This window comes from Sylvia atricapilla, chromosome 8 (assembly GCF_009819655.1).
Source record: "Sylvia atricapilla isolate bSylAtr1 chromosome 8, bSylAtr1.pri, whole genome shotgun sequence".
NCBI lineage: Eukaryota > Metazoa > Chordata > Aves > Passeriformes > Sylviidae > Sylvia > Sylvia atricapilla.
This window is the reverse complement of record NC_089147.1, coordinates 20,104,367-20,116,386: the sequence shown is the minus strand read 5'-3', so window position 1 is coordinate 20,116,386 and position 12,020 is coordinate 20,104,367. Positions and strand designations below refer to the sequence as shown.

Sequence of the window (12,020 nt, the reverse complement as noted above, 5' to 3'; positions counted from 1 at the left end):
TTTTTTTCTTGTCCCCCACCACAGCAGCATCCTGATGTTGTATTGCCGAGGTCTGGTGCTGGCTGTCCCAAATATGGCTCTTTGCACTGGGAAGATGCCTGTGAATCCTGCTAAGAGAGGCAGTGCAATTCTGTATATGATAAACAAATCTTATATAAGGGGTATTAGCACTACGTGCCACAAAAAGCCCATAAAATTATTTATCACTGACTGCCCTTAATGAAAATCCAGTCTAAAATATTATATGAGTGGGTGTCTATGAACAGCAAAGGGGATGTTTCAATAGTATCCCAGGAAATTCTCAAGATCAAATCAAGGATATTCAAATGAAGTAGAAAATGATCCATGCAGGAATTAGCTTGGCCCTACTGAGTAAAAGCTTCTCTTGTCTAAGTACATTGCAGAAAGCAGGTTGGATGAGATGAAGCTGGAAGATGGGTTATTTCTGAAACAGGGAGCTTTCTGTGTTTCCATAAAGGAGAACTGCCCAGCAGAGCTCTCCCTGATCCACTGCCCAGGCTTTCCTGCCTACCTAGGGACGTTTCCATTACTGGGGTTGAGTTTGTGAAGCTGCAGCTGGTCTGATTCAGGCAAAAAGAGGAGAGGGGAATGAAGTAGAAAGTAAGACATCCAGAAAGGTGTATGCATTGTAGCCCTCTGAGGCACTCCGGGTTGGGCACTAAAGGCGAAGATACCAGAGAAACTGAGTTTTGTTCTGCATCAATTCTTGGTTCCAAATCCACAAACATATGTATTTGGAGCTGAGATTTCCAGTTTACTAAAAGGTAGATGCAGGACTTCCACACTGGCTCTCATACCATAGTGATCCAGAAGTTTGCACTAAGAAAAATTATATTCAGAAGAACAGTAAGAAAATTCTGGGGGCAGATCTTTGACTCCTGAAGATCAGCCTTTCATCCAGAGACTGTTCTAGCAAATTACTGTGTAAGATAATTGTGACTTGAAAACAAGTCTTCTTTGTCCATGTGCAAAAGCTTTTGAACAAGGCTGCCCTCGTCCCTTTTGTCTTTACAAATAAGGTAGGTGTTCACTTAAAGACATTACTTCATAGCTAAAACCATACAGAGAGTGAAAAAGATCTACAGCGCTTTTTACATTCGCTTTTCTTATCAGAACTTGATTTTCATTACCTGTGTATGTGAGCACAGAATACTGCAGAAAATACCAAAGAGTTTGCAAATTGCTTGTTGCAAACCAAAATTTACTTAAGCCTGTGGGAAAACTGATTTCATTTTACTCTTTTTTTCTGCTGGTTCAGAATACATTTAATCAGAAAAAATATTTGAGCCTTAAATTAATGTCTATCAGGCTGAAAGAACATGTACATCTCTCCATCTATATGCAGATAATTACTAAAAAGTCACCTGCCTACATATGTTGTTTTCTACCTATCTATCGAATCAGAATTGTGCTTTTATGAGCCCCCGTGGAGGACTCTGAAGCTATGAAACACAAGGCTTTTGTTGCAGCAAAGCCTACAAGAAAGCTTCATATAGCTCAAGAAAAACAAATTAGGGCTGTCCCCCTCTACCGCCTTGGTATAGGCAATTTTACATTCCACATCCCTCAGGGGATGCGTCAGACACTGAGTTTTGTAGCCTCCTGTGACCCTCTACTTGTTTTATTTTCAGCAGGTAAGAAGAGCCCACCTGCTGAGGACAAAGTCGTGTTAACACACATGAAGATACTGAGTAATGAAGGAATTCAAAACCCAGGGTTAATCCCAGAGGCTCCAGCTGACACAGCCTGCACAGAAGAGTCCCATCTTCCCGGTGCCAGTCTCCCAGCAGACTGCCTGGGAAGTCCAGATGCAGCAGCCACACCAGCAGATGCAGACTATGTGGATGGCCCGGCAAGCACCGACTGTGTATCCACCCTGCCTGACCTCAGCGCCTTCGAGTCCAAGTGCCGGCTCCACAGATTCTCCAAATTTGAATCTGAGGACTCGGGGGTTGAGTTGCCAAGCGGTGCTAATTCTCCATCAACGCCAACTGGCTCAGAGAAGAGCTTTGTGCTTCACAGCAGAGACTCCTTTTGTGACTCGGGTGTGCTTAGCACCTCTTCCTCTCCAGAAATTGACCATCAGTTAATGAGAACATGTAAAGAACATGCCAGAAAAGTGAGCCTCCAAGATGCAGAGAGCAAAAAGCAAGCTGATTACTACAGTCAGGAGGCAGATGCTGTGCAGGATCCTACAGCTTTCCTTGAAGACTTCAGTGCCCCTCAGGAAGAAAGTCCTGATGAACATTTTGACCAGGGTGACAAGCAGTGTCCAGAAAAGGAACCTACACCAGAGATGGACCTTTCCAGGCAAAGCACTCTTTCCACCCCAGGTCCCGTAGAAGAGCCAAAGACAATTACTGACAATTTCCCAGAGAATTTTGGCAGCATGCAAGACCTTCAGATTCATGAACACCAGCTGAAGAAGTACCCCACAAGTGACAGTCTGGATGAATACATGGATGAGTGCTGTAGACTGAGTGAGGTGAGAAACATCTAAACTGAATATTAAATCTAGGCCTGTCCAAACACCCCAGTCAATATTCAAGTCCTGTTTGTCACAAACGGGACATGTCTGAGTGAGTTTAGAATATCTCCCCTGAAACTTGTAAGCAGTAAAAAATAATAATTGATTTTTATTATTTCTTTCCATACCAGTAAAATTCTGAATTAATTCATAAATATCAGGTCTGTTTAAAGATGACAAATGTTTTATTGAGATCTGGTGTTTCTAAAACAAGATCTCAATCAAGTTTATCTTCTCTAGATGAGAAGATAGACTTGATTCTGATCTCAAAATGAAGATTATGAAGTTAGTTGTCATCCTCTGATAAATGGGGTGGGGGTCAGAACATAGATTTTTTTTCAAGACCACATTATTCCTGTCTCCTGGCTTGTTTTTGGGGCACTGAAATTTGTAAAGAACCTGTCTAAGGGTTAATTCATTTCTCTCCAGGCCTGTTGTGTCCTGTTGAGTCAACTGTCTCAAATAATGCATGAGCAGGGATCTAATTCACAAATTCAGATTTTTGCCAGGCTGGAGTTGGAGGTGCCATTTTGACTTGCCAACATAGCTGTGTTGGACCAAACTGCAAAGACCTCATTTCAGCAAGTTGTCCCACTCCATACTTCCTCTCTTTCCCCTTGCTGGCTACCCTGTGCCAATACAAAAGAAAAAAAAAGCCCTTCTGTGCACCTTCTCCCATAGCAGGTGCTGGTAAGTGCTCCCTGCAGTTCTTTGCCTGAAGCCTCATGCTGCTGAAGTGCAGACAGATCACTGCCTTGCCTGCACGCTGCAGTGGGTTACAGGAACCTGCAAAGCAAAGATCTCAGTGGGGAGCTGATTCTTGACAGAGAGACAGACCTAAGAGCCCCATGAGCAAAGGGAAAGGAGAAACGCAGGCTAGGTGAAGAGGATCACAAACACACAAAAGCATCAAATGGTGCCTAGCAGGGATTTGGGAGGGGGATGTTCATTGTGGTAATAGTGATGAATTGGAATTGGAGATGGGTGGGAGGAAGCCAAGTGACAAGTGATGTGTGCTGTGCAAATAATTTAACCATGACCCCGCTGCCATGAGCAACTGGGTACTGGACTTCCTCTCCAGCCTGCCAAACCCTCTTGAGCAGTGAGGAAGGTCAGAGATGTCCTATCTCTGTAAACACTGCATATCAAGGCAGTACAAGCAACACAATTCATGTGAGCAGTGCTTTCCTTGCCAGAGCTACCTCACATATGGCAGAAGACAGATACCTATTTTGCACAGATCCCAAACAGACCTGACCATTTGTCAGAGAGTTCAAGAAAGGATGAGAACAGCAGAATCTGACCATGAGGAGTTACCTAAATTCTCTGTTGCACTCTGGAGAGTTTGCAGCCAGATTTGGTCTTGTCTGACAGCTCTGTATGCCCCGTGAAATTCCTTTAAATCCTTGGTGAAATGGAGCCTCAGTTTCCCAAAGCAAATCATTTAAATAAACAAGAGAATAAATTAGAAAGAAGCTGAAGAGGAAATTAAGCTCTTGGTGGCTTATCTCCCCTCCTTTTTAATATCCTCACTGGCTGAGAGCTAAAGCTCTGTGCCCTAGAGCACTTTTCTTTGTTTTTTGAGCTGTGTAAATACAGCTGTGACCTAGATGCTGGGGAAGTTTGCCCCTCTTCACAGCACACCTCCAGGCTGCTGTATCTCAAGAGATATCTCCTCAAACTGCTGAGATGCCAGGTAGTACCAAAGTTGACCGGGACAAGAAATGCCCACGGGCTGCTGCACAGCTGCTGCTCTGTGTGCCTCAGAGCACCAGGACAGCCTCTGGCAGATGCAGAGCCTTCTGCCCTCACCAAACTTACACCAGGCTGACCTGTCTTCACTGTCAGAGACCTGTTCAGAAGTGAGGTCCAGATGATCGTCTGACCATACAGCTGAGAGATGCATCTTAGTTCATCCCATCTGAGGCTCTGCTCCAGGCTTTCTCTGTGGTTTTCACATTTGCCTGTAACCTGTCCAAGACACAAAGTGGTACCTAGAAACCAACTTCTGCCATAGCCTGTTGTCTTCTGAGGGACTCTGATATCCCTAGAAATAAATCAGTGTTGTCTGAAAGAAAGCAGGCCAGCACAGTGTATTCCCACCCTGCTTGGCAAGAACATGGCATACCAAATTGCTCCATCAAATCAATTCCTGCTGCATTAAATTAATGTTGATAGAAATGCAAGAGAGCTTACACTGGCTTATAATTAATGCTCAATGAGAGCATTATTTAATTATAGGTGACACCACCTTTCTCAGTTCTGTTGATGGTTTGGGGAACTTTCAAGTAATAGAAGAGCAGTTGAGTTTCCCCAACCCAGATGGCTGTTGCAGTGTTGCCAACTGTGCTTACTGGCTCACCACACCAAACAAGGATTCAGTCTCTGGATGAAGTTGTCCCTTGATTCCCTCCTGACCATCCCTCACTGCTGAGGCCACTTCCAAGAGAACAGGAAGGAAAATGCTGAAAAAGAGAGACTGGAAATGACCAAATGTTTTGACCATTTGGATTCAGTTGTGAATGGCTTTGGCTGAAAATATACATCAAATCACTTCAGTCTAGCATTTTAGACAAAGCTTTCTGATCTTTTGTTTTGAACTGTCGTTATTTTGAAATTTGCCTACATTTTGAAAGATGAAAGAAAATGGAAGCTGTCAAACAACAAGAGAGAGAACTTTGAAGCCTAAATAAAAGCATTTCCTTTTGAGTTTGAAGTTTGAAGATACATAGCTTTTGATGCTTTTGCTTTACAAACACTTCCTCACACTCCATAAAGTTTACATTTAAAGTCAGCCCAGCCCATATTCCTAGAAGAAGAAAAATGATGGGGGTACTGTCGTCATTAAATGAAAAAAAAACAAAAAAAAATCATCCATGCAGTGCTATTTATCCCAGGCCAAAGCAGTCAAAATGTTTCTCTACAGGGTGGTACAGTTCAGGGGAAGGATAGGGCTACCTGTGCTGGTCAGCCCTCTAGCCTGTGCGTGCCCCTCAGAGGAAACCAAAAGCTATCAGCCAGCACAGCCCCTCCTGGACAGCAGGGTGGAGCCGTCAGAAATACACAGCACGATCCCTCTCTTTCCTGTTATTCACAAGCCTTTCGGTGCTGTCAGCCTGCAGTGACAAATGCTTCCCGCTCAGCCCGTGGTGTCTCTGGCTGGTTCTGAGCTGGGGACAGGAGGCTGGTAATTGTGTTCCCTGTTGGGTGGCACAGTGACCGTGCTGCCTGTGCCGGCCACGCTCACATGGCAAGAGCACACAGTGAGGGATCTATCACAGGATGGAGCGTAATATAACCCAAAACTATCCACAAGAGAAGTGAAGAGCATTGTGCGAAGCACAGAAACCTAAGGATATGCAAGATACATCGGTGAGCATTTGTCTGAATGAAGAAAAGCTTTCCCTGCAAACTGCCTGTCATCTTCAGTTCCTGCTGCCAGATCCAGTCCAGAACATTCTCCAGTGAGCCCAACTGTAGAAAAGCACTTCACATGCATCCAAGTAACAGATAATGGCTGAAATGAGGCTGGACAAGGTGCTGACCAGATGATCAGACATGCAGACTTTGATTATACCCCAGCTGGACAAAAGACTTGGAAGCAACTCTCATTCTTGCAGCTCCCACTGAACTTCAAATCTTCGTAGTGATCAGATGCTGCAGTGAGCACAATGTTCTACAGAGACAAGAGCACAGGCTCCTACCTCTGTGGGCTGGGTAGCCACAGAGGAGAAGATGTGATTTACAGCAGTCAAAATATTGTCTAGAGGGCTCTAGATTAGCCAAAGTTCCCAGTGCAGATGCTGATCCTGTCTTTTTAAGCTTCCTAAGAAATCTGTGGGCCAGCACATCTGTCATGGTTTATTGCCAGGGACACACATGCTGAAAACCTGTGCCCAAAACTTAGACAGGTGAGTCTGACAAGGCCAGAGATCCCTCTTTGGTTACACAAGTGTACAGTCAATGTAGTGCTCCTTAACTGCTCAGGGTCAAAAAATGTAATGTGAGTAACTCAGCATAGCATAACTGTGAGCCTTTGACTCTGTTTCTTCCGACGAGAGTCTGGCTTAGTCTTGTGCCTAAAAGCAAAATCTGGCACATATTTATATGTTACATTCTTACTTTCCTAGAGAAGCTTTAACCATTTGATACATAAAATGTGTCTTTACGATCCTCCACATCTTCACCTTACAGAAAAGCAGGCAAGATATTTTTCCTTCTTCATAGGCTTCATCATCTCAAAAATGGGCACACAGCTTTTGTTCCAGCACTATTTGACAATTGCCATGTGGAGAGTAGGACAAATTGCAGTCATGAAGCTTCAACTGGGAGGACAGAGAATTGAATAGACATCCTGGAAGATGTTTGCAGTTTTCCTGTGGTTGCTGACTCTTTGCTACTTGCATAAAACTGTCTCACAGATGCTGAGAGGAAAATATTTGGACCAGAACATGACAGACCAGAGTCTGTGCTGCACTTGACACCACCAAAAGATAGATAGGGTCCCTTAGGTATTTCCAGTCTGAAAAAACAGTCTTTGAAGGGTTCCTAGAGAGACCCTCTCTGTGGAATTGTTTTGGGGGCAACCAGCTAAATTATACAAATGTATAGAGCACCTGCTGTATCTGAGCACTCCTAATGCTTACCAGCCCTGTGGAAGGTTGAAGCACACCCCTAAAAGTTTTTACCATTGCATTCTGACCACAGAGGAGGCTGGCCCTGCAGAAATGTGCAAGCACTGGAAGCTCTGCCTGATCTATGCTTTCTGACATCACTTCAATAAAATGCAGAATAATTTGCTATTAAATAGCCCAAACTGCCCTAAGCAGCCTCTGAAGGCTGGCTGTGAAACAGAGATCTTCAACACATTGAGTCCAACCTTCAGTCTGGCATAGCTCACCTACAGGGGTAGATCTAAGATCTTGCCCCAAAACCTGGAGCAACTACTCAATACCTTCTCCCTCTCCTTTTCTGGGCACCCGGATTTACTCTCAGTAGTTAGAGATTCTCTCTAACTTCTGCTAAAAGCCAGTTTTTTTCTATGTCTGTCCCAAACACACCTTTGCTTTCCAGTGCCTTCAGCCCTAGATACAGAGCATGGAAAAACAGGACCTTCTCTCCTCCCCCTGCCCATATTGACCCACAAACCCAGCAGCCACAGACATGAAGCAGCACTGTAAAACATTAAGCACAAAACAAATATGGAGCAAAAAGAGGGTCTGTAAGTGAAAGAGGTCGCAGTAAAATGCTTAATTCTTTTTCTCCAATTACATTTTCCTCCAATCTAAGTTAGAGCCAAGTGTTTTACTTCATCCTATTCTCCAAGACCTCGTCTGTCCCTTGCAGCCTCCCCTTATGTTTCCACAGCTGTAACAGGTTGGACTTGGCTCAGTGTCTCCTTAGGGCAGTGCACACATGCCAGCAGTCATGCAGTAGCATACTGGCAGGAAGGAGAGTTGCTAGATGTGCAAAAAGAGGGTACAGTGTGGCAGAAGGCCTATATTTTCAGGGATAATAAGGAACTTCTGACTATCCATTGGAATAGTGTACAAAAATGACTATTCATTTTGGGACAGCTCAAAATGGCCAGATTTTCAGAAGCTAATACCCATGTACTTTCTGAAAATTATGCTTCTGGAGCTGGGCACCCCAAACCCCTATGCTTTTAGATGTGTTGGTTATAGGGCTTTTGATTCAAGCTTATCCCACTAGATACTACATAGACTTTGTTCTCCCTTTGGGTCCTGTGCCTCTTCCCATTGCACAACCACAGTAAATACTCAGTTTTATGGCTGAGTAACTTTTGTCTTGCCACCACTTCTTGCATGCTCTGCCTGCGAGGAAAATAAAAGTCATGAAATAAATGACTGCTTGACTTGGAGTCAACAACCTCTCTCCCAACTTCAGACACAAAAGCATCTGGATTTAATACCTGTTTATAAATAACGTTGTATCATCATTTGTTTAAAAAGAAGTAAATCCTAATGTTGATTATTTTTGAACACACCATGAGCTTTCTGACATAATGAAAAGACAGGAAGAGTCTCAGGGCTGGCATTTCCCCAAAAATGTAGATTGTTGTGGGAAAGGAGACAGAGTAAGCTTCCTGCTTTTGTAGAGGGAACTTATTTTTTGAAGTAAGATAAACTTAGAGCATGGCTTTTGTAAAGATCGAGGCTTATTTTACTCACTGATATCACACGCACATCAGCAGGCAGCGCCAAGGTGGAAGTGAGGCCTGCATGTGTTTGTGAGCAGCACGTTCAGCACAGCCTGGTCACGGCACAGGGGACGACACTCGCTGTGCGCAGGGAAGCCCTGGCACCAGAAATGGTGAGGTGCAGAGCAGGAGGCTGGAAAGCATTGTAGGTTTTCTGCTGCCATAGGATTAGTTTGTCTCCAGCACTGCCCTTGGCTGAGACTCTGGCAGGTCCTGGGTGAAGAGAAGTCAGTGGTAAAGATTATCTTTCCACAGCCAGACTGCAAAGTTGATCCTGCAAACTTTCTTAAGGCATCTCTTCAAGACTGAGAAAGTAGCAGCAGGGATGTAAGCTGAGATCTACTGAAGACTAGTGGAAAGATGTTCTTTCACTTTGGCAGCTTGATTCAAATATGTTTCTCTCAGACACACCAGTGATAAGGGCCAGAGTACAGCAGACAAAGTGTACCTCCAAGTTGGTCACAACTCAGCAAATCAATGCAACCTACAGATATGTGCCTTTGGGTAGAACCAAGCCCAGCTTCAGCACACGTAAGTGTGACTTGCACTGAGGATTGTGGGCTAAGTGATAATGGCTATACTAGCCCCAGCCATCCATAGTGTGCAGTAGAACTATATTTGTTTGTAAGGCTTCTATGACCAGTTAAAGACAAAAATTAGCCTGTGAGGTGGAACTAGAAACTGTCATGAAGTTTTCCTCTGCATCAGCCTGTGATCAGTTAGAAGAATCCCTTTGACAGTGGAGATTGCTGAGTAGTCCAGAAAAGAGCTTCAGCAAGTGATGTTATAGCTCAAATCTGTGGTAAGACCAAAGTCCCTTGCAAGAGGAAGCCTGACTTTATCACAGGATGTGACTGTAAGGAGTGTGCAGGACTCTCATCTCCCAGTAAGAATTGCTCTGTTGTTACTCGATGGTCCAAGATGCATTGTCATTGCAGGTGAACCAAAGTAACAGCAAAGCCCTGGGACCTGGTCTGGGATACCTAGAACACATCTGCCAACTGATTGAGAAGATTGGGCAGCTTCAGGAGCACAACCTACGTCTCCAAAAACAAGTGTGCAGCTTGCAGAAAGAGCAGAAGATGAGTCAGATAAAAGAGGTAAGCAGACAGCATAGTATCTTCCACTGATTAATAGAATAATACATCTTAAATAATGAACTCAAGGCCCAAACAAAGTTCTGTGTGCAGGAAGATGCCAGTTTACCACATCCAATACCCACCTGGGCTGGGTAATCTGGTCTTCACCTGTGGGTTTAACCCACAATGGGTTTAGTTTCCTGAAGTTTGGCTTGAATTTCTGTTCTTCAGTTTTGTTTCCCAAATGTGCTTGCTTCTGTTGAGTTAAAAAGCACCCTTCTCACCTCATGCAATGGTCTGCTCTAAGTCAATAACTTTCTTCTCTGCTGTTGTAAACTTCCCAAGAGCACATCTCCTTAATGCTATCAAAACATAATCCACAGAGCTCCTTAGCAATGATGTTTTGAATTATAAGATCTTTCATTTCCTCCTGGTTTCAAACTGTCAAAATCCCAGAATTTTTCACAAAACAGACACAAGGGGAAAGAGAAGCAGTAATACCATGACCCAGCTCCACGCTTTTTTTTTTTTTTTTTTCCCTTCCTATGCTCCTGGGCTGCCAGATGAAGAATCTCTGACATGAAACCATTTCAGTGTTCCCATTTGTAATTTTTATCAGACCGAGCTAGCTGGAAAATTTGACTGAAATTTGCAGATAATTTCAGTGTCTTCCTAGCATTTCCATAAGCATTTTTTAGCCCTTGCATATTTTATTAAGCTCTACCCCACCTCTTCTTCAGCCATCACACCAGATTTCCATCTCTTTTCCTCCCCTGCCTTTTTATTTATTTTAACACTCCCCAAAGGAACAGAGAGGGTTGATTACACTCAGCTATTCCTTCCCGCTGTGCTGTGGTGAGTCTTTTATTCTCCCTGATAGCGTCATTGTTCCCCTGGTGCTGCTCTCCCACCTGCTGGGACTGGATCTGCAGTAGGTGACTGACTCCTCAGAGCCAAAGCCAAGTTCTGAGTCAGAATGCAGAGCAGAGTAGCTTGTCATTTCCATGTACCCATCTCTCACACTCAGAGGAATGCAGCCTCCTACATAGAGCCTTGGAATTGTTAACACATTTCCTGAAGCTTTACAACTGTGAGTCATTGCTCAAAGTAACTCTTCCAAGCTGCAAATTCATCTGGTGTACATGCCCCCTCCCCAGCTCCCACTGAAATGAAAGGCACTGTGCTTTCATTTAAATATTTGAAACCTTGATCTTTCTGGTACTTCTGAAGGTCTCTCAGCAGTGTCTTCTCAGAGGCATTTGTCTCATACTGTTCAGTGGGGAATTGGATCCTTAGATGTAACATTCAGTGCTTGCAGCATGGTCCTCAAAACTGAACACTCTCAGGTATCCCGTGGTGCCTGCATCTCCTATATTTGAGCAGCTCTCCAGCATTTTGTTCTTCAGTTGTAGCCCCTCTGAAGAGAAGAGGAACACTGCTACCCCATTTGCCATGAAACACGAAGATTGCAATCCACAATTTGGAGGGCATCCGAAGACTCCTTTACAAACCATGTTCACTCTCCAGGTGGACTATGAGCATGGCAAGGTTTCCATGTCCCAGACATGGGTAGGGAGACACAACCCCCAGAACGTGAGGCTAGCACAGTATTAAGAGCTGGTCATGAAGATTGTAGATAACCAATGCTTGCTAAGCTTTTCTTGAGTGGTGGCACAGATATCACCACTGAAATGATGGCTTTGATCCTGGGACACAAAGGGAACACTGCTGCTCCACATCCTTTGCTTTACAGAGAAATCTGTACCATGGGCCAAAACCAGCATCTTTCATCAGATTTGCTAAGCATCTCCCAAAGGTATAGGTAATGCAAAGTGCCACACTGCTGTTGCAATATATCCAGGTAAGAAGTGACATTGAAACTGTCAGTTGCCTGGGGGTCTCCAGAGGTGCTAAACTGGTGTTGGCCTGTCCTGGTTCCAACACCAGTAAATGGTTTGGTTCCCTTTCTGCTTCAGCTCGATAAAGCTCTTCTTCCTTCCTACCTTACTAAACTCTTCTGCAACATGGTTGTGCAAGGTAGAAAATCTCCCCTTCCTCACCCCACCAGCAACAGCACAAGTACACTGGCTGAAGTATCACATACAGTCAATCTAGCTGGTAAGACAGAAGAAAACTGTGGCATCCCATCAATAAAAATACAAGATATTGTTGT

The 12,020-nt window shown here is 44.1% G+C and overlaps 1 protein-coding gene across 4 annotated transcripts in view; it reads left to right on the top strand.

Annotated features, from left to right (window-relative positions):
* LOC136364238 (uncharacterized) overlaps positions 1-12,020 on the top strand; it is a 30,868-nt gene that overhangs the window by 8,090 nt on the left and 10,758 nt on the right. For all 4 annotated transcript variants that reach the window (XM_066323971.1, XM_066323968.1, XM_066323967.1 and 1 more), the window contains exons 2-3: positions 1,653-2,506; positions 9,707-9,868. In XM_066323971.1, the coding sequence (XP_066180068.1) occupies positions 1,653-2,506; positions 9,707-9,868 (1,016 nt within the window). The remainder of the gene's footprint in view (positions 1-1,652; positions 2,507-9,706; positions 9,869-12,020) is intronic.